Genomic DNA, 17,264 nt, shown 5'->3' with positions numbered 1-17,264 from the left:
GGGGGCGGAACCTGCAAGAGTCAAAGGTCACGTTGCTGCGTTATTGTTCCTCAGCACCACAAAGGAGGACGAGGCTGTAAACACAGATCGAGTAATTAAATTACTTTGACGTAGAACGTCATCAGTGTTGGTGGGACTGAGAATACAAAGCACTTACACACACACACACACACACCTTGGTGAGGCCTGTGGAGATTCTACAGGCTGTGATTAATGATGATTTTGTTGGAAACAAAGAAGAAGAAATGAAAGAGAGACCAACAAAAACAAATAATGAGGCAGTGAGGAAGTGAAAGAGGCGCGTCAGAGAGAGGGGGGTGGAGCGAGGGGTGGGACAATCAGCAAACTGAAAGATGGATAAATTAATAATGTTCGTCTGTGGCCTCTATGGTAACAGGGTGGAATGTGTGACATTACAGCACTGGGGTTTAAAAAGACGCCTCAGTGTGGGCTCTCAGAACAGACGAGTCCTGCACAGGACAGAACGCACCGCTGCCGCTGCCTGGGGTACGACACAACTCAAGAGCAAACAAACAAACAAACAAACAAACAGGCATCATCAGAAAGATACGAAGGAGACACGGCGCTTAAACTCCGGATATAAAGCTGAAAACTTCTATTAAAGTTGATTTTTATTTATTTATTTACAACTGTTCTTTTTACGGATGGCCTCCTCATTTTCCCGCTTTTTTGCGCTCTTCATCCTAATCGCCATGGTGACAGAGGTAATAAGCCGACCATCATCAAGAAGACCAGACTCTCAGGTAAGTGTTCATCTTACACACACACACACACACACACACACACGCACACACTGAGTGAGTGTAGTAAGTGAGCTGTTACAGATATAAAGTACTTATACCAATAAATAAACATGTGCAATACCTTATGAATAAACATAAATAGATTTAAATACAGTATTTAAATGCTGTAACAGTGGCTCAGAGATTAGCTCGGTCGCCTCACAACTCCACGGCTGTGGGTTCGACTCTCTCTCGCTCTATGTGTGTGTGTGTGTGTGAGTTTGCATGTTCTCCCAGTGCTTGATGTGTTCCCTCAGGGTTTGCCGGTTTCCTCCCACAGTCCAGAGACATGTTGTAGACTGATTGGTCTCCCCCGACCTCAGTGACCTCACACAGTGACAATCAATACATTAACCTTTACTTAACATAGTGAAAGCGAATGACAATTTCATAATTATTAATTTAAACTATGTGATGTGTGTGTGTGTGTGTGTGTGTGTCAGATTCTACAGGGTCTGTTTGGATCAGACATCAGTTCCCTCTTATTGTCCCAGCCGGAGGTTCCAGAAGGCTCAGCTCAAAGCCCTGCTGTGTTCAAGATTGAAGGGCGTGGCCTATCCGGACACTTAGTTAAGGAAGAACCTATCCGTCTTGTGCACCGCCCCTTCATTGACTTCCTGGCGAGGCAGAGGAAGTTGCGGGTGCGGAGCAGGAAGGGATCTGCACGCGGCTGCTTTGGGATTAAAGTAGACCGTATTGGAGCGCTGAGCGGACTGGGCTGTTGACTCGGGTAAATCGACAAATCACAGCCCGTCACATTCCACACCGGCCAATGAGCTGTCAGATACGGATTCTAAGTTTGGGGCAGTATGAACTAGCCGATGAGGAAGGAGTGGTTAGTGAGAGATGTGACTGTGGAGGAGGACGAAGGCTGATTCTACATCAGACAAAAAAACTTTGACTGAACTGAGACACTGATCTGTGATCAGTGAACCTGACCCGCCCTGACCTCCTACTCCAGGGCTCAGTGTGTGTGTGTGTGTGTGTGTGTGTGTGTGTGTTAATAGTTCTTTTAGAAGACAAAATGTCTCCATGTTGATATTAAATTACAAGTTTTATCTTCTGGAATGTTCAGTTTATTTTAAAAAATGACAAACCAAAAGATTTCCTTTTGGGTACTGAGGTTAGCAGTAGCATTGGTTAGCAGTAATACCAAACAATCAAGTCCTCACAAAGGTAATGCAACCAGCAATGTGTGTGTGTGTATGTGTGTGTGTGTGTGTGTTTAAAGAACAGATGATGTACATCTGTGATAATGATGATGATGATGATGATGTAACTTTTTTGTGAAATTGAAGATGAATTGAAAACTGCTTTGTGTCTGTGTTGTGGGTGCCATTATTTGTATTGTATTTTAGTGTATTTTACTTACAGATTATGATGTAGGATATTTATTTGCACTCGTGATATCCCATAATGCCCTGCAACAGGTGACACATCTTCAACAGAAGTGACATCATAATATACTGAAATGATGAAATGCATGAAATGTAATTAATATTAATTCTGTGAGTATAAACACAGTGCTGGTCAAACACTTGGCCACACCTACTTCAACTTGTTTTATTTATTTGTAATTTCCGATGTTGTAGAACGTTACTGAAGATCTTAAAGCCATGCAGTGAAACTATAATGATGTAATGAGGTAAGGAGACGCAGCCGGCCATCATTACTTTAAGATGCTAAGCTCAGCTGCAGGAGCTCAGAATGTCCATGATCTCCAGGTGCAGATGCTCTGAGGAACACAAGTTTCAACCCCAGCTCCTCAGATAAGAACGTAGAGGAATGCCTCAGAGAGCTCTGATATTATATTATACTCTTCATGTACATTTATCTGTAATTTGATATGCTATTGACTACATTAATATTCTTAATTATTCTATTATGTCATCTAGCAATATCATGTGACATTGTGATTGTTATCTGGATAGCTGATTGCACTCTGACCCTCACCACACTGCCCCATGAAAAGCACACACATCCCTTTGCTAAGCACACACCCTAATCTGCTGTAAATTGAACACTCATTAACATTAGGGTTAACTAATCCATCCATCAATTTATTCATTTATTTAGCACTGGAACATAATAGCTGTACGGGAATCCAGATGTAACACTATTCAGTACAGAATGATAGCACTTAATATTATAACAATTACAGTTACATATAATAAAACTTACATATAATTACATATAATAAAACTGTAAAGTTGGCATGTCTGTAAAAAATAAAAAATAAAAAATCATTACTTCTTAAAATTCAACAGATTGTGCTTTAATACGCGCTTACGAGTGTGCAATTGAAATCTACTTAATAAACACGATCTTACACCTTCATTCTGCGTCACTAACTGTGTGTGCAGTTAAATTCCACACAAACGCAGTTGCAGACACATCTAGTATAATAATAACTGTATATGGCTAAATTAAATATTAAACTATATGACTTATTTTGCCAGACAATGTTAAGTAGTATTAAAATACATTATTTGAATAAAAAAATACATTAAAACTAAAAATAATATGATAAACCAGAATGTAATCAGTGATATTATTATTTCTTTGGTGCTCAGACAAATACACTCCCTGTTCGGTAATCGGAGAGTGAATCACAGATGAGAAATGGAAAAAGTAAATAAAAGGATAAAGATGAAGTTTTGTCTTAAAACCACTCCAGCGTGTTAAAATTCACTTATACCACTTCAGCGCTGTTATTTCAGCCAAAGTGAAAATATGAACTAATCCCAGTCAAAATATTCACTTTATCTTTTCTAATTAATATCTATTGGTGCAGGTGTTTGTTTACATTGAGACAGTAGCGCATTAGTAGATTATTTTACAGTAGATTATTAAATCCCACACATAACTGTTCATAACATCACTTTTACTCCACATTTAGATTCACTGATGGTGCAGATTAAACTACAGGCAGAGATCTAAGGACTGCAGGAGATTCAGTAACGTCTAGACGGATGGTTTTGTGTGATACTGTGACATAATCTGACTAGACAGACAGACAGACAGAATTGTTTCTGAGACTGGTTTCTGGTCCTCCAATGTATGAAACATAAAGATATCATTAAAAGAGTGAGTTCTGAATGTACAGAACTCTTTTATTTATTTTTTATAGATTATTCAAATGTGGCAGTATTACTACAACAACAACTTTAATGAAAACACCAGTTAATAAAGTCTTGTCCCCAGGAGACCGGAAGCTCTCTGTACACAGGTACACGCGGGTCCAGACCGCTCCAATATGGCGGCAGCAGGACGCGGTGACGCAGACGTGACGTCACTCCAGCGGGCCAATGCGGCGTCCCGTGAAAAGGTCTGGGGGCCGAAGGGGTGTAGTCACGTGCTCCAAAGGTCGCTGAGCGGCTAACGGCTCGTACCCCCCCCCCCCCCACCGGAAGTGTAAATATTCTCACGGTTTATTTTGCCCGCGTGCGTGTTTTAGTCTGACGTGACTCGGTTGTGTAAATATTCGTCATTTCCGGTCATTATGTCGGCGGTGCAGCGGATGAAAGTAGCGAACGAGAAACACAGCAAGACCATCACACAGCGCGGGCACGTGCAGAAGACCGCGGTAACACACACACACACACACACACAGAGCCCGTTAGATGAGTCAGATGGTAGATGTGTGTTGTGAGTGTAACACTGCCAGAGGGAATGCCTCGTATTAAAGCCTCAGAAGGAAATGACGTCATTGTTAAATCCGCGCCCTGTCAACGCAGCGGGAGAATTAATAGACGAGTTGACAGATACTGAAAGAACAATGCATTGTGGGAAAGGTCATAGGTTAAGGCCTCATAAAGTCCGCCTGTGAGTGTATAGTGAGTTTTATAGTGTGAATCCAACGGCCTCACGTGCATTTTGTATTAAATGATCCACCACACTTCAGTTTTATTCGTATCGCGGTTTTAACACTTATTACTGTCTCAAAGCAGCTTTACACAATCATAAGGGTTATGGAAGTTTACCTTAGCTATATTTCCCTACCAGTGTTTCTGTAGTACATAAAATGACACATGAAGTAGTGTATCGGTCAGTTTGTGAACATTTGTGTAGATTTATTTGATATGTCTGAGTTCATTTCTTTGCTTATGATGAGGCCTCGACCTTTGACCCCACGCATGCGCGGTAATATAAGTGAATCTGTCTTATTAGTGAGACTTCAGTTTTGTTGTGTCGGATAGAGTGAGTGTAGTCACACACACACATTCACGGTGACACTGCGTGTGTATCAGTGCGGTCACACGCCAATATATCTCCATGAATAATAAGTGAATCCATACTGAGGTGTGTTGGAGCAGATTACAGGAAAGCAGTCGCTTTTCTAGCACTTATATATAAATTAATAAACTGTGTATATATACACACACAGTGCATCCATGAAGTATTCACAGCACATCACTTTTTCCACATTTTATGTCACAGCCTTATTCTATTCTGGATTAAATTCAATTTCCTCAGAATTCTACACACAACACCCCATAATGACAACATAAAAAAAGTTTACTTGAGATTTTTGCAAATTTATTTAAAAATAAAAAATTGAGAAAGCACATGTACATAAGTATTCACAGCCTTGCAAAACTGAGCTCAGGTGCATCCTGTTTCCCCTGATCATCCTGTTTCCCCTGATCATCCTTGAGATGTTTCTGCAGCTTAATTGGAGTCCACTTGTGGTAAATTAAGTTGATTGGACATGATTTAGAGAGACACACACCTGTCTATATAAGGTCCCACAGGTGACCGTTCATGTCAGAGCACAAACCAAGCATGAAGTCAAAGGAATTGTCTGTAGACCTCCGAGACAGGATTGTCTCCAGGCACAGATCTGGGGAAGGTTACAGAAAGATTTCTGCTGCTTTGAAGGTCCCAATGAGCACAGTGGCCTCCATCATCCGTAAGTGGAAAAAGTTCGAAACCACCAGGACTCTTCCTAGAGCTGGCCGGACATCTAAACTGAGCGATCAGGAGAGAAGGGCCTTGTCAGGGGGTGACCAAGAACCCGATGGTCTCTCCACAGAGGACCTTATATAGACAGGTGTGTGTCTTTCCAAATCATATCCAATCAACTGAATTTACCACAGGTGGACTCCAGTTAAGCTGGAACATCTCAAGAATGATCAGGGAAAACAGGATGATTATATATATATATATATATATATATATATATATATATATATATATAATAACACCTGAAAAGTGCGTTTGTGTATATATGTGTGTGTGTGTGTGTGTGTGTGTGTGTGTGTTAGCGGGTGCAGGGAGAAGAGAAATCTCCAGTTGGTCCGTGGCTCCTCGCTCTCTTCGTGTTTGTGGTGTGTGGCTCAGGTGAGGTTTTAGGAGTATCTGTGTAAGGTTAATGTGTTTATTTCTGTTATATGAGGTGTGTGTCTAAGTGACAGGCTTTTCTGTAAAGGGGTGGGGTTTATGTTACATACGATTATTTAGACTTCTGTGCGTTTGCTCTAGGTAAAACAGGTGATGGAGGGTATGGGTGGTGGAGGTGAGACAGGTGATGGAGGTGAGACAGGTGATAATGGGGATGGGTGGTGTAGGTGAGACAGGTTGTGCAGGGGATGGGTGGTGGAGGTGAGACAGGTGATAATTGGGATGGGTGGTGTAGGTGAGACAGGTTGTGCAGGGGATGGGTGGTGGAGGTGAGACAGGTGATGGAGGTGAGACAGGTGATAATGGGGATGGGTGGTGTAGGTGAGACAGGTTGTGCAGGGGATGGGTGGTGGAGGTGAGACAGGTTGTGCAGGGGATGGGTGGTGGAGGTGAGACAGGTGATAATGGGGATGGTGGTGTAGGTGAGACAGGTTGTGCAGGGGATGGGTGGTGGAGGTGAGACAGGTTGTGCAGGGGATGGGTGGTGGAGGTGAGACAGGTTGTGCAGGGGATGGGTGGTGGAGGTGAGACAGGTTGTGCAGGGGATGGGTGGTGGAGGTGAGACAGGTGATGGGGGCCAGGGGTCCGTTCTTCGTACGTAGCTTGACACATCCGAGATGAAGTGACACATCTAAGATGAGATCATCGTGCTAATTACAATCCGGCTAATTCAGTTCTTCGAGCACACCTGTTGATGATTAGTATAACTGGATTGAGTTGTCTAGGATTATTGCGTGCTCGTGCGTTGGTTTAAAAGGCGATATGCATCGACAGTAGAAACACTGATCACAACCCCTTCGATTGGTTGACGAAATGGAAAAAGAGCGGCTCAACTTTTTTTTTAACACGTGTTATGCGCTGAAATGCCCCCCTGCCATGGATTGCCCCCCCTACATAATCGCTATCAAATATTATATTAGAACATAAATTCATAGGTTAATGGTTTACAAATTACAAATTACATGAGACAATAAAATAAAATAAGCAATATGAAAATAAATATGTTGTATATGAAAAAATAGAAATATTATGTATACTTTTATATTGTTTATAATAAAATTAGTTTCGTCCAATTTATCATTATAAAATATTTATTTTTGATATATATAAATATTTATTTGCATATTTTTATGACAAACCCCTGAAAAATAAAATGTGTTACAAAATAAACATTATACAAGATTTTGTATTAATGGTCTTGACGGCTGTCTCGTGCCGAGGGTTTATAATAATAATAATATCATATTTGATAATAATAAACCTATGAATTTATGTTCATATATAATATTTGATAGCGATTATGTGTGTGGGTGGGGGGATTTCCATGGCAGGGGGCATATACTTTTTTTTTTCCACTAGAGTCCTCAGTCATGCTCTTTAACCAATCAGATGTGACCTCGCCATTTCAACCAATCATAACCCGGCAGGAGCGCAGGCTAAATCCTGTTTACATGAAATAAAGCTGCTCCCGAGCAGGTTCAAGCTTACGGATATGTTGCTATGACAAATGCTAGAAGCGCATCGAAGAACGAAACAATCCAAGATCAGGGCAAATCCACAACAATTAAATCCAGCTAACTGAGTTAGCGATGTACGAAGAACGGACCCCAGGTGGTGACTCTGGTTTTGTTTACTTGCTGACTCCACCTCCTCTTCCCGTGTCTTCTATCCGGTGACTTCTTGCGTGAACACGAGACCCAACACCACGTGTAAGGGCATTAGAACTTTAGGGAACGTCAGTGCATGTCGTCCCTACATATTTTAGCACTTCTGTAACATTGTTCGCTTATGTGACTGTGCTACAGATGTGGAGGAGACAGGTGATGTAGGGGAGATGGGGGTGAGACAGATGACCGTGGATATTTATATCTGTCTCTTCCACACCAGATGTTCATCCTAAACTCTCTCCAGCTGCATTTACAAACTCCACCCCTGAGACATTTCCATATGCAACGTAGAAAGACAGTATTTAAATAATATGAAAATTGTGAGAAATCTTGTTTAAAGCGTAACATCTGTCTCTCTTTTTGTGTGTTTGTGTCTCTCTCTCTGCCTGTCTCACTCTCAGCTATCTTCCAGATCATACAGAGTATCAGACAGGGGATGTAGGACGAGGATCAAAGGGTCTGGTGATGGTCATGATGAAGCTCCTCCCACTGACACCTGACTGATCAATCACCTGCTCATGTGTAGAGTTTACAATACAGTGAAGCTGTTCTCTTACTGACTGTGTGTGTGTGTGTGTGTGTGTGCACGTGTGTTGCTATGCAATAATTTTATACCAGCAAATAAACTATTTTCTCTACACACACAGCCATCGGTCTGTAGTGATGTCACTGACACACACTGCAGTTTCAGTTTATTATTATGATTATTTTGTAAACAAACAACAAGCACCTGTAAGTGATTTAGCTGAATGATGTTAAACGTTTTTGTGTTTCTCTCAGTGTTTCCTCAGTGTTGTGATATTCCACACACTCAGGGTTATTAATCAGTGTGTGAATGCAGTACTGCATTAACAGATGAATGAGATGATCAGCGCAGTGTAGACACATCACATGGCCAGAGGTTTGTGCCCCATACACCTGAAAACGTCTTTATGGAGCTTATGGGAGGGGGAGGTCACAGTGATCTGCAGCTGCGCAGCCATGAGCCATGACTTTTATTAATTTATAAACCGCTCTAGTTATGTTAATGTTGGGGAACGAGCCTGCCTGCACATCCAGCATTAATGTGTGTCCTGTGTAAAGGAATTAGAAGTCTACAGTTGAGATGGCTTCCCTAGACTCACTAGACCCCAGTCACCCTGGGGCAGGATTAATTCAGGTGTAAGTTAGTTCCTGTTGTCACTTACGTTATAGCAGCTATGAACATTCTTACTTTTCGGTTTCTTAAAGTTAATAAGAAAAAATGCATGTTACAGTTTTACCTCCGAGTTACAAAGTGCTGACACTGGAAAGTCCTTCTGTAAATATGATGTGAATGAGCTGTTATGATAGAAGGATTAGAAAGAGTGCTTTAATATTAATGATGTGATTCATGTCAGAGCTGCTGTTATAGAGAATGAAACAACACCTTCTGACCAACTGGATACAGAACTCATCAGTGTGGTGCAATACTACACCGTCTGTGTGAATTAAAATAATTAAACATTTAAGAGGCCGTGATTGGATAATTATTGCTGTGATTAATGTGTTTCAGCTGCAAAATTCTATTACGCCTCATTTCTTTCACACCCATGTGGGAGACGTGTCCTGCTCTTGTAAAAAACATGCTACTGTGTTTCAGAAGAGTTGAATTATTGTGCTGCATCAAGCAAAGACAACAACTAAGGATATAAAGCAGTAATGACTGGAACTGAGTTAAGACCCTTTCAACACATTATTAAAACCTGGAGGGACAGAGATGTGATAAACAACATGAATGGAGATCACTCAAGTGAGAGTAAGAGCATTTCCACACACACACACACTCACACACACACACAAACAGATTGGAGCTAAACATCTGTGTGAAAACCATTAGTTTTTGAGTCTCATCAGAATAAAGTCTTCAGTTTGTTCGGGATCATAAAGACTGGACTTTTGAGTGATGGTTGAAGGTCATGTGACCTGATGAGTCCAGACTGATTCTATTCCAGAGTGATGGGCGTGTCAGGGTGAGAAGGGAAGGACATGAAGCGATGCTCCCATCATGCATAGTGTCCACTGTACAAGCCTCTGGAGACAGTGTTATGATCTGGGGTTGATCAGTTACTCAGGTCTAGACTCAGTAACGTTATGGGGCAATAAAATGAAGTCAGCTGACCACCTGAATGTACTGAACCACCAGAGGATCACATCTATGGAGGAACTTTAGCACTTCTCTCAGTAATGTTAGGTCTCGGACATAAATGCCATGGTGTGTGTGTGTGTGTGTGTGTGTGTGTGAGGGCTGGCGGGTCAGTGTGTTATGTTTATCAGTGCGATAAGAAGATAATATTCTTCACACCACAGAATACACACCCTTAAAGAGGAGTTTAAACCTGCAGTTAATCTCAACTCTGTGCGCGCGCGCGCTGTACGGGCACGCGCGCTCTCGCGGGATGACGTCACATGCCGTTCCCTACAACATGGCGGCGGAGTGTGTGTGAGGAGGCGGAAGGTAAGAGACGGACGGAGCGCTGCTGCTGCTGCTGCGTTTAATCTGCGCGCGTGTGTGTGAGAGAGAGTGTGTGTGTGTGTGAGAGAGTGTGTGTGTGAGAGATCCTTTTCCTCCTGATCATGTCCTTCACCACACACTCCGTACTGACCGTGTGTGTGTGTGTGTGTGTTTATCTGTCGTTTCCTACTGTGTGGTTCCGTCACAAAAATACAGAATATCACAACCGTCTGACTCGGGTTAGCGCGCGCGTGCGTGCGTGTGTGTGTGTGTGAGTGTGTGTGCGCTGCAGCTAACAGGCTTTATATTATCCGTGTTTCTGGAAGAGCCCTAATGAACACACACACACACACTCACACACACACAGGCCTTCAGTCAGTACCGGCCCCACTGCACATCTGGTTAATGAGGATTAGGATGAGTTTCGGATGTCAACACACACACACACACACACACACACAGAGCCCTGTCATGGTGTATCGATCAGAGCGTGTGACAGTGTGTCCATCCTGCTCAAGCACACACACCTGATGACTGGTGTGTTTGTCCAGCCCTGTTCAGACGGGGTTAGTTTTCCGTGAGGCCGTGTGTGTGTGTGTGTGTGTGTGATGAGGATCAGCATGTCCCAGGACACGTGACCCCCGTGTGTCTAACCCGACAGAAGGACTAAGACCGGGTGACGACACCCGGATAACGACCCGCCGCATCCCGCGGAAAACCAGCGCACGCCCGTTTCTCTCTCCTCACGTCCACAAAACCAGATGTTTAAAATGCGAGTAACTACACACACACACACACACTAACTACCACCATATTACACAGTAACTAACGCTGTAACTACAGCCATGATACTGTGGTAATTTGTGTGTGTGTGTGTGTAGTTATTAGAGTTGAGCGGAAAAAAATTGTTTCATTGATGTAAATCTTTAGTGTATCACCACGTCAAGTCGGCTTTAATTGTCATTCTAACCATATCCAGTGTAGTACACGATGAAACGAAACAACGCTCCTCCAGGACCGAGGTTCTACGTACAACATCAATTTAACAACATAAACTAACAGAAAAACGAAGTAGCTAACTAAAAACCTAATTAGCTGACTAGCTGAGACAAAGCAGATTAATATTATAAATGAACAGAAACTATCTAAGTCCTGTACAGATAAGACAGATGTGCAAACAAGAGCGACAACATGATACGTTTCAACACTCTGTGGTAATGAGTTGAGGTAGTGGGATGAGAACCAGTAAAGATTTCCTTGTAGAAAGCAGCAGAGATAAAAAAGGAGATTTTTGTGCAAATAACAAATATTGTACAAAAGAGCAGTTTCAGGTTGGTATGTACACTAATTAGATGGTTGTTGATCAGTGTGTTTGTGCGTATGTGTGGTTATCAGTTCAGTCCCAGTGTTATTTAGGTGATTAGAATTTATCTGAGTGTGTGTGTGTGTGTGTGTGCAGTTTATCAGCCCAGTTCCTTTTTGTTGAGGAGATGGATGACTTGTAAAAAAAAACTGTTACACAGTCTGGTTGTGAGGCCGGAATGTTTCAGTACCTTTTTCCAGATGGCAGAAGGATGAGGAGTGTGTGAGGGAAGAGAGACCAGATGATCTTTTTCAGCTGTCCTCACTATCCGCTGTAGGGTCTTGCGGTCTGATATGGCACAATTCCCAAACCAGACAGTGATGCAGCTGCTCAGGATGCTCTCGATTGTCTCTCTGTAGAAGGTGGTGAGGATTGGTGGTGGAAGCTTGGCACTCCTTATCCCAACCTTCTCAGGAAGAAAAGTCGCTATTGGCCTTTCTTGTGCAGAGAGCACCAGGAATTTGATGCTGTTGAGCTCCACAGGGGAGCTGTTGATGCTCAGCGGGGAATGGTCCTCCTGAAGTCAACAACGATCTCTTTTGTCTTGTCGACGTTCAGAGACAGGTTGTTGTCTTTACACCAGTTTGTTAGCCTCTGCACTTCCTCTCTGTACGCTGATTTGTCGTTTTTGCTAATGAGACCCACCACGGTCGTGTCATCGGACACAGATTGGAGCTGTGTTTCGCTACACAGTCGTGAGTCAGCAGTGTGAACAGCAGGGGACTGAGCACACAGCCCTGGGGTGCCCCAGTGCTCAGTGTGGTGGTGCTGGAGATGCAGTTCACGATCCGCACTGCCTGAGTCAGAAAGTCCAGGATCCAGTTACAGCGGGAGGTGTTCAGGCCCAACAGGGTCAGCTTCCCAATCAGGGGGATGATAGTATTAAATGCTGAAGTGAAATCTAGGTGTCCTTATTGCCCAAGTGTGTGAGGGCCAGATGGAGTCTGGGGGGGCCACGTGACTCCAACATTGATCCTCCACAATCCTGCAGGTGGCGTATTCTAAACTACTCGCACCTTGGCAGGCAGCGCTGCATCCTGTGTGATCAGAGCAAATTATTTTTTAAGTTTCTAAGAATTTTAACATCTACAGAAATTAATACAGAATCAGTGTTATTATAAAATTGTAATACGAACAGAATCGCAGTACAGACTGAATGGGCACGAGGTGACGCAATAATGTGGGAGGTAGTCTGTGAGACACGGCAGTAGCTGGTGAGAAAGACACACTGTAGTGTGTGTGTGTGTGTGAGAGAGAGGGAGAGAGAGAGAGACATTGAACATTCTCTAATGAAGCTCAGTGAAGTCTACATTAGCTAATTAGCACCAAACTCTCCTGGGTGTTGTGTTACTGTGTGTGTGTGTGTGTGTGTGTGTGATTAGCAGTTAGTGTAACACACTGTAGGTATTCAGCTGCTGACACTGTCTCTTCTACCTCCGTATATATTCATCCCTGTCTCTGTGTCTGTCTCTGTGTCTGTCTCTTTGTCTGTCTCTGTCTCTGTCTCTCTGTTGTTTCTAGGCAACAGAATGTGATTCAGCAACCAGAGACTTGTATTATAACAGCACTTATTTGCCTCATCTTGTGTGTGTGTGTGTGTGTGTATGTGTGTGTGTGGTAGTGTTGTGGTCTGTGAGTATGTGACTGCCCCCTGCAGGCTGGAGAGAGTGAGTGTATCTCACCATGAACAACAAAGACACCACCACTGAGGCTGGTAAGACTCTCTCTCTCACACACACACACACACACACATACTGCACTCTTAATTAGTGTGTTTTTCATTTGTGTGTGTTTATTTGTCCGCATTACAGAGAATAATCGTCAGATGAAGGTGTTTCTGCCCAATAAACTGTTGGAGTGTTTGCCTCGGACAAACACACTGCCTAAAGAGAGACTCCGCTGGAACACCAATGAGGTGTGTGTGTGTGTGTGTGTTGTTACAATGAACCCTGTTTTCAGGGAGCACACAGATGCTGGTCTTCAGGTTGTGCTCGTCACTAAGGTAGTTGTCGTTCACACTGATGGCTGCCTAGCGACCTGAAGCCCCGGCCCCACGATGACGGGTCTGAGTCCGTGCGTTAAAGCAAACACGTACATACTCAACTCAACTTAACTTTCTTTGTTAAGCAAGTGCTTCACATAAATAATAAAATAATAAAAAAGATAAAAAGATAAATAATAAAAAAATTATATGAAAAGACATATAATTAAAATAACATCACACCTATCTAATCAAACAGAATATATAAAATCAACATCCTAGAGAAAACATGCGAGTACGGAACAGCATCATACTCCCCTTGGTCATGAGTGATCTTTAGGGCCCAAGCACAATGATGTCATAGCTCTATTAGTGCTGATGTCATGTGACAGGCCCTCTTGTTCTTTTAAGAATTTTTTGGGGGGCCTTTTTTGGGGCCATAACATGCTCAGAAAGTCAAGAAAATCAGCACACAGGTTAGAATCTGCTGCCATTAGCACGTCTGAGCCCTGGGCTCATGTAGGCTATATATTTATATAAAAGCTGGTGACGATGCTGCCTACTATTACAGTCGATGAGGAACACCTGTGGTGCAGTCACCATGCACGTGCCCTCTGTGCCCACTGTCTTTCTGGTGTGGCCAGGTAGTGATTGCGCAGTTGCAACTATATTTTGTGTTCTGACCCTGGCAACGGTGCCAACTGTTGAGGTGAGAGGTTGGGACTGCAGGTCAGCATGGTCTTTATATGCCATGTGACCCGCCTCTTAAAGCCCCTTATGATGGCATGTGTGGGTGCAACTGGACGTATTCACTTAGGCAGGATTCAGGGGAGGTCTTTGTTTTTGGGTACGATGGTGGTGGCTTTGAAGTGTGATGATATCACAGTACTCCTCAACGAGAAAAAGGAGCTAAAGATGTCAATAAGATCTCCCGCACATTTGAGAATGGACGTCTTCTGGTCCAGCAGCCTGTTATGTGTAAATTCTGCTTTGTGTCGACTCTGCCTAGCGTTTTCCCCATAGCACTACCTACTCATTGGCAGAAAGGGCGGTCTTCCTCGGCTCCATGTCACCCTGCTCCCCAAAACGGGCACAGATGATGTTCAGCAAACTGGATTCCCCGGGGGGCGTGGCTGCGGTGTGTTGTGTGTGGTTTGGGGGTGTTGTCTCTCAGATAGCACTCGGGGCTGTTTGGCCTCAGTGTTGTTAGTGCCACTTTGTCACCTGCTCTGGAAGCGAGTCTCGGGTTCTCAGCAGCACTCGCACCTTTGTAAAGAAGTCTCCAGTCTGCGACAGAGAGTTATTACTGCTGTGGTTTATAATGTTTATATTTTAAATAATGGTTAAATCATGAAAGTAACTTTAGATTCACAATAGAGAGACTTAACTGTGTGTGTGTATATGTGTTACAGGAGATTGCCTCATACCTGATCTCATTTGACCGACATGAGGAGTGGCTCTCCTGCACACTTAAGACCAGGTATGTGTGTGTGTGTATGCATGTTTTTGTATTATCATGATTTCCGAGATGTTTTCTGACCATTGTAATAAAGTTAGGTCTGTGTGTGTCTGTGTGTGTCTGTGTGTGTCTGTGTGTGTCTGTGTGTGTGTGTGTGTGTGTGTGTGTGTGTGTGTGTGTGTGTGTGTGTGTGTTTCAGGCCGCAGAACGGCTCCATCATTCTGTATAACAGGAAGAAGGTGCAGTACAGGAAGGATGGATACTGCTGGAAGAAACGGAAGGATGGGAAAACCACACGGGAGGATCACATGAAGCTCAAAGTGCAGGGAACTGAGGTGTACACACACACACACACACACACACACACACACACACACACCATCTATGTTCTCTATGTACAGTACAATTCAAATTCATTTAGATTTATTTCTAACTGTGACTTAATCTCTCTCCCCACAGTGTCTCTATGGTTGTTACGTCCATTCCTCCATTGTCCCAACATTCCACAGGAGGTGCTATTGGCTGCTGCAGGTCAGTCTTTAGGTCACACTATAATGAGCAGGTTAAGATTGTTTTAAACTGAGTTACACTATTAAAGAGGTCTTTGTCTTAGGTGTAGGCAATGCTCTGAAACTCCACAAGAAAGACACCACTATGACCATTTAGCAAAACCAAAAGTGTATTATACAAAAAACAAAACAAAAGGAGCACCAAAACAAACAAAGAAACAATATTTACAAAATATATACAACTAAAGAATTGTGTGTGAGGGTAGAAAGTCCAAAGTTCAGGTTATTTTAGAAGTGTGTGTGTGTGTGTGTGTGATGGAAAAGATGAATCTGTCTCACCAGAAATTATGTTAAAATAAAAGGAGGCCGATGTCGGAGCAAGAGTGCTCTCATGAAGAAGTCCAGTCCGTAAAAATCCAGACGAAGGGAAAATCAGCAAGGCGCAGTCATCGCCAGTCTCTTTGTTAGCTCCGTAAACCAAATAGCAATATACACAGCGCTGTATCCCCACAAGGCGGCACGGTGGTGTAGTGATTACCACTGTCGTCCTGTACCTCCAGGGTCCGGGCTCGATTTTCGACCAGGCTCGATCCCCATCTCTGTGTACATGGAGTTTGCATGTTCTCCCTGTGCTTGGTGGGTTTCCTCCTGGTACTCCGGTTTCCTCCCACAGTCCAAAGATATGCAGGTTAGGCCAATTGGCGTTCCCAAATTGCCCATAGTCTCTGTGTGTGTGTGTGTGTGTGTGTGTGTGTGTGTGTGTGTGTGTGTGCGCCCTGTGATGGATTGGCACCCTGTCCAGGGTGTACCCTGACTTATGCTCAAAGCCTCCTGGATTAAGGCCCCAGGCCCCCCGCGAGCCTGAATACAGGATAAAACGGTAGAGATGATGAGTGAGTTAGTGTATCTCCATACTCTCTCTCTCTCTCTCTCTCTCTCTCTCTCTCTCTGAGATTCCTTCCGGGTGCCCTTTTAACAGGATCACATGACTCCAGTACGTCATTGGCATTCCCTCGCGACGCGGTTGTATGCTCTCACAAGAGTTCAACCCGGAACTAATATACACACAACTTCAGAGGCAGATACACCCCCCCTGTTGGTCACATGACCTTATTTGTATAATGCTAACTAATATTTAAAGTGAGACGATCCTTTGCGTTACCGTTTGCTGTTCTGTTGTGTTCTGTGTGTGTGTGTGTGTGTGTGTGCACGTATCTGTGTGTAGAACCCGGACATTGTGCTGGTCCACTACCTGAACGTGCCGAATGTGGAGGAGGGAGGGAAGGCATGCGGGCCAGTGCTGTGTGCTGTAACTGAGCGGCGAGACGGCCTGCGCTGGAGCCGAGACGAACTGCTCTCACAACTTAAACCCATGTGTGAGCGACCAATCGTTGCTCAGAACCACTGACTGACCAATCACTGACCATTCCAAATAATACACACACACTCGCAGTCAGCCAAAAAAATTTAAACAAACAAGAAAATAAAAAATTGTATGATGTATATTATATGAATATAATATTAATAAAAATATCAAGTATTATTGTCATATGTCAATATATCAATATATAACGTATAGCAATAAATTTGGTATTAAAATATATTT

The 17,264-nt window shown here is 43.3% G+C and overlaps 3 protein-coding genes across 4 annotated transcripts in view; all 3 read left to right on the top strand.

The window, feature by feature from the left end:
- The first annotated feature begins 417 nt into the window (after window positions 1-417).
- Window positions 418-3,010, top strand: nppcl2 (natriuretic peptide C-like 2). The gene is made up of 2 exons (XM_053481946.1): window positions 418-764; window positions 1,247-3,010. The coding sequence occupies exons 1-2, from the start codon at window positions 666-668 to the stop codon at window positions 1,526-1,528; spliced, it is 381 nt and encodes a 126-aa protein (XP_053337921.1). The 5' UTR covers window positions 418-665; the 3' UTR covers window positions 1,529-3,010.
- Window positions 3,011-4,205: 1,195 nt separating this feature from the next.
- Window positions 4,206-8,650, top strand: zgc:85858 (uncharacterized protein LOC405879 homolog). The gene is made up of 3 exons (XM_053481947.1): window positions 4,206-4,389; window positions 6,071-6,146; window positions 8,275-8,650. Exons 1-3 carry the CDS (start codon window positions 4,306-4,308, stop codon window positions 8,313-8,315), a joined length of 201 nt encoding a protein of 66 aa, XP_053337922.1. The 5' UTR covers window positions 4,206-4,305; the 3' UTR covers window positions 8,316-8,650.
- Window positions 8,651-10,248: 1,598 nt separating this feature from the next.
- camta2 (calmodulin binding transcription activator 2) overlaps window positions 10,249-17,264 on the top strand; it is a 30,474-nt gene continuing 23,458 nt past the window's right edge. For both annotated transcript variants that reach the window (XM_053481932.1, XM_053481931.1), the window contains exons 1-7: window positions 10,249-10,349; window positions 13,331-13,423; window positions 13,521-13,624; window positions 15,103-15,170; window positions 15,349-15,484; window positions 15,609-15,680; window positions 16,884-17,034. In XM_053481932.1, the coding sequence (XP_053337907.1) occupies window positions 13,393-13,423; window positions 13,521-13,624; window positions 15,103-15,170; window positions 15,349-15,484; window positions 15,609-15,680; window positions 16,884-17,034 (562 nt within the window). In that variant the 5' untranslated portion in view covers window positions 10,249-10,349; window positions 13,331-13,392. The remainder of the gene's footprint in view (window positions 10,350-13,330; window positions 13,424-13,520; window positions 13,625-15,102; window positions 15,171-15,348; window positions 15,485-15,608; window positions 15,681-16,883; window positions 17,035-17,264) is intronic.

The sequence above is a fragment of the Clarias gariepinus genome, chromosome 22, assembly GCF_024256425.1.
Source record: "Clarias gariepinus isolate MV-2021 ecotype Netherlands chromosome 22, CGAR_prim_01v2, whole genome shotgun sequence".
NCBI classification, from domain to species: domain Eukaryota; kingdom Metazoa; phylum Chordata; class Actinopteri; order Siluriformes; family Clariidae; genus Clarias; species Clarias gariepinus.
This window is presented reverse-complemented; position numbering and strand designations above follow the sequence as displayed.

Bases quoted from the DNA above. Each gene is read 5' to 3' on its own strand.
- nppcl2 (XM_053481946.1), top strand. From the start codon at position 666: ATGGCCTCCTCATTTTCCCGCTTTTTTGCGCTCTTCATCCTAATCGCC. The intron at 765-1,246 runs GTAAGTGTTCAT...TGTGTGTGTCAG, and splicing joins CAAGAAGACCAGACTCTCAG to ATTCTACAGGGTCTGTTTGG.
- zgc:85858 (XM_053481947.1), top strand. From the start codon at position 4,306: ATGTCGGCGGTGCAGCGGATGAAAGTAGCGAACGAGAAACACAGCAAG. The intron at 4,390-6,070 runs GTAACACACACA...TGTGTGTGTTAG, and splicing joins GGCACGTGCAGAAGACCGCG to CGGGTGCAGGGAGAAGAGAA. The intron at 6,147-8,274 runs GTGAGGTTTTAG...TCTCACTCTCAG, and splicing joins GTTTGTGGTGTGTGGCTCAG to CTATCTTCCAGATCATACAG.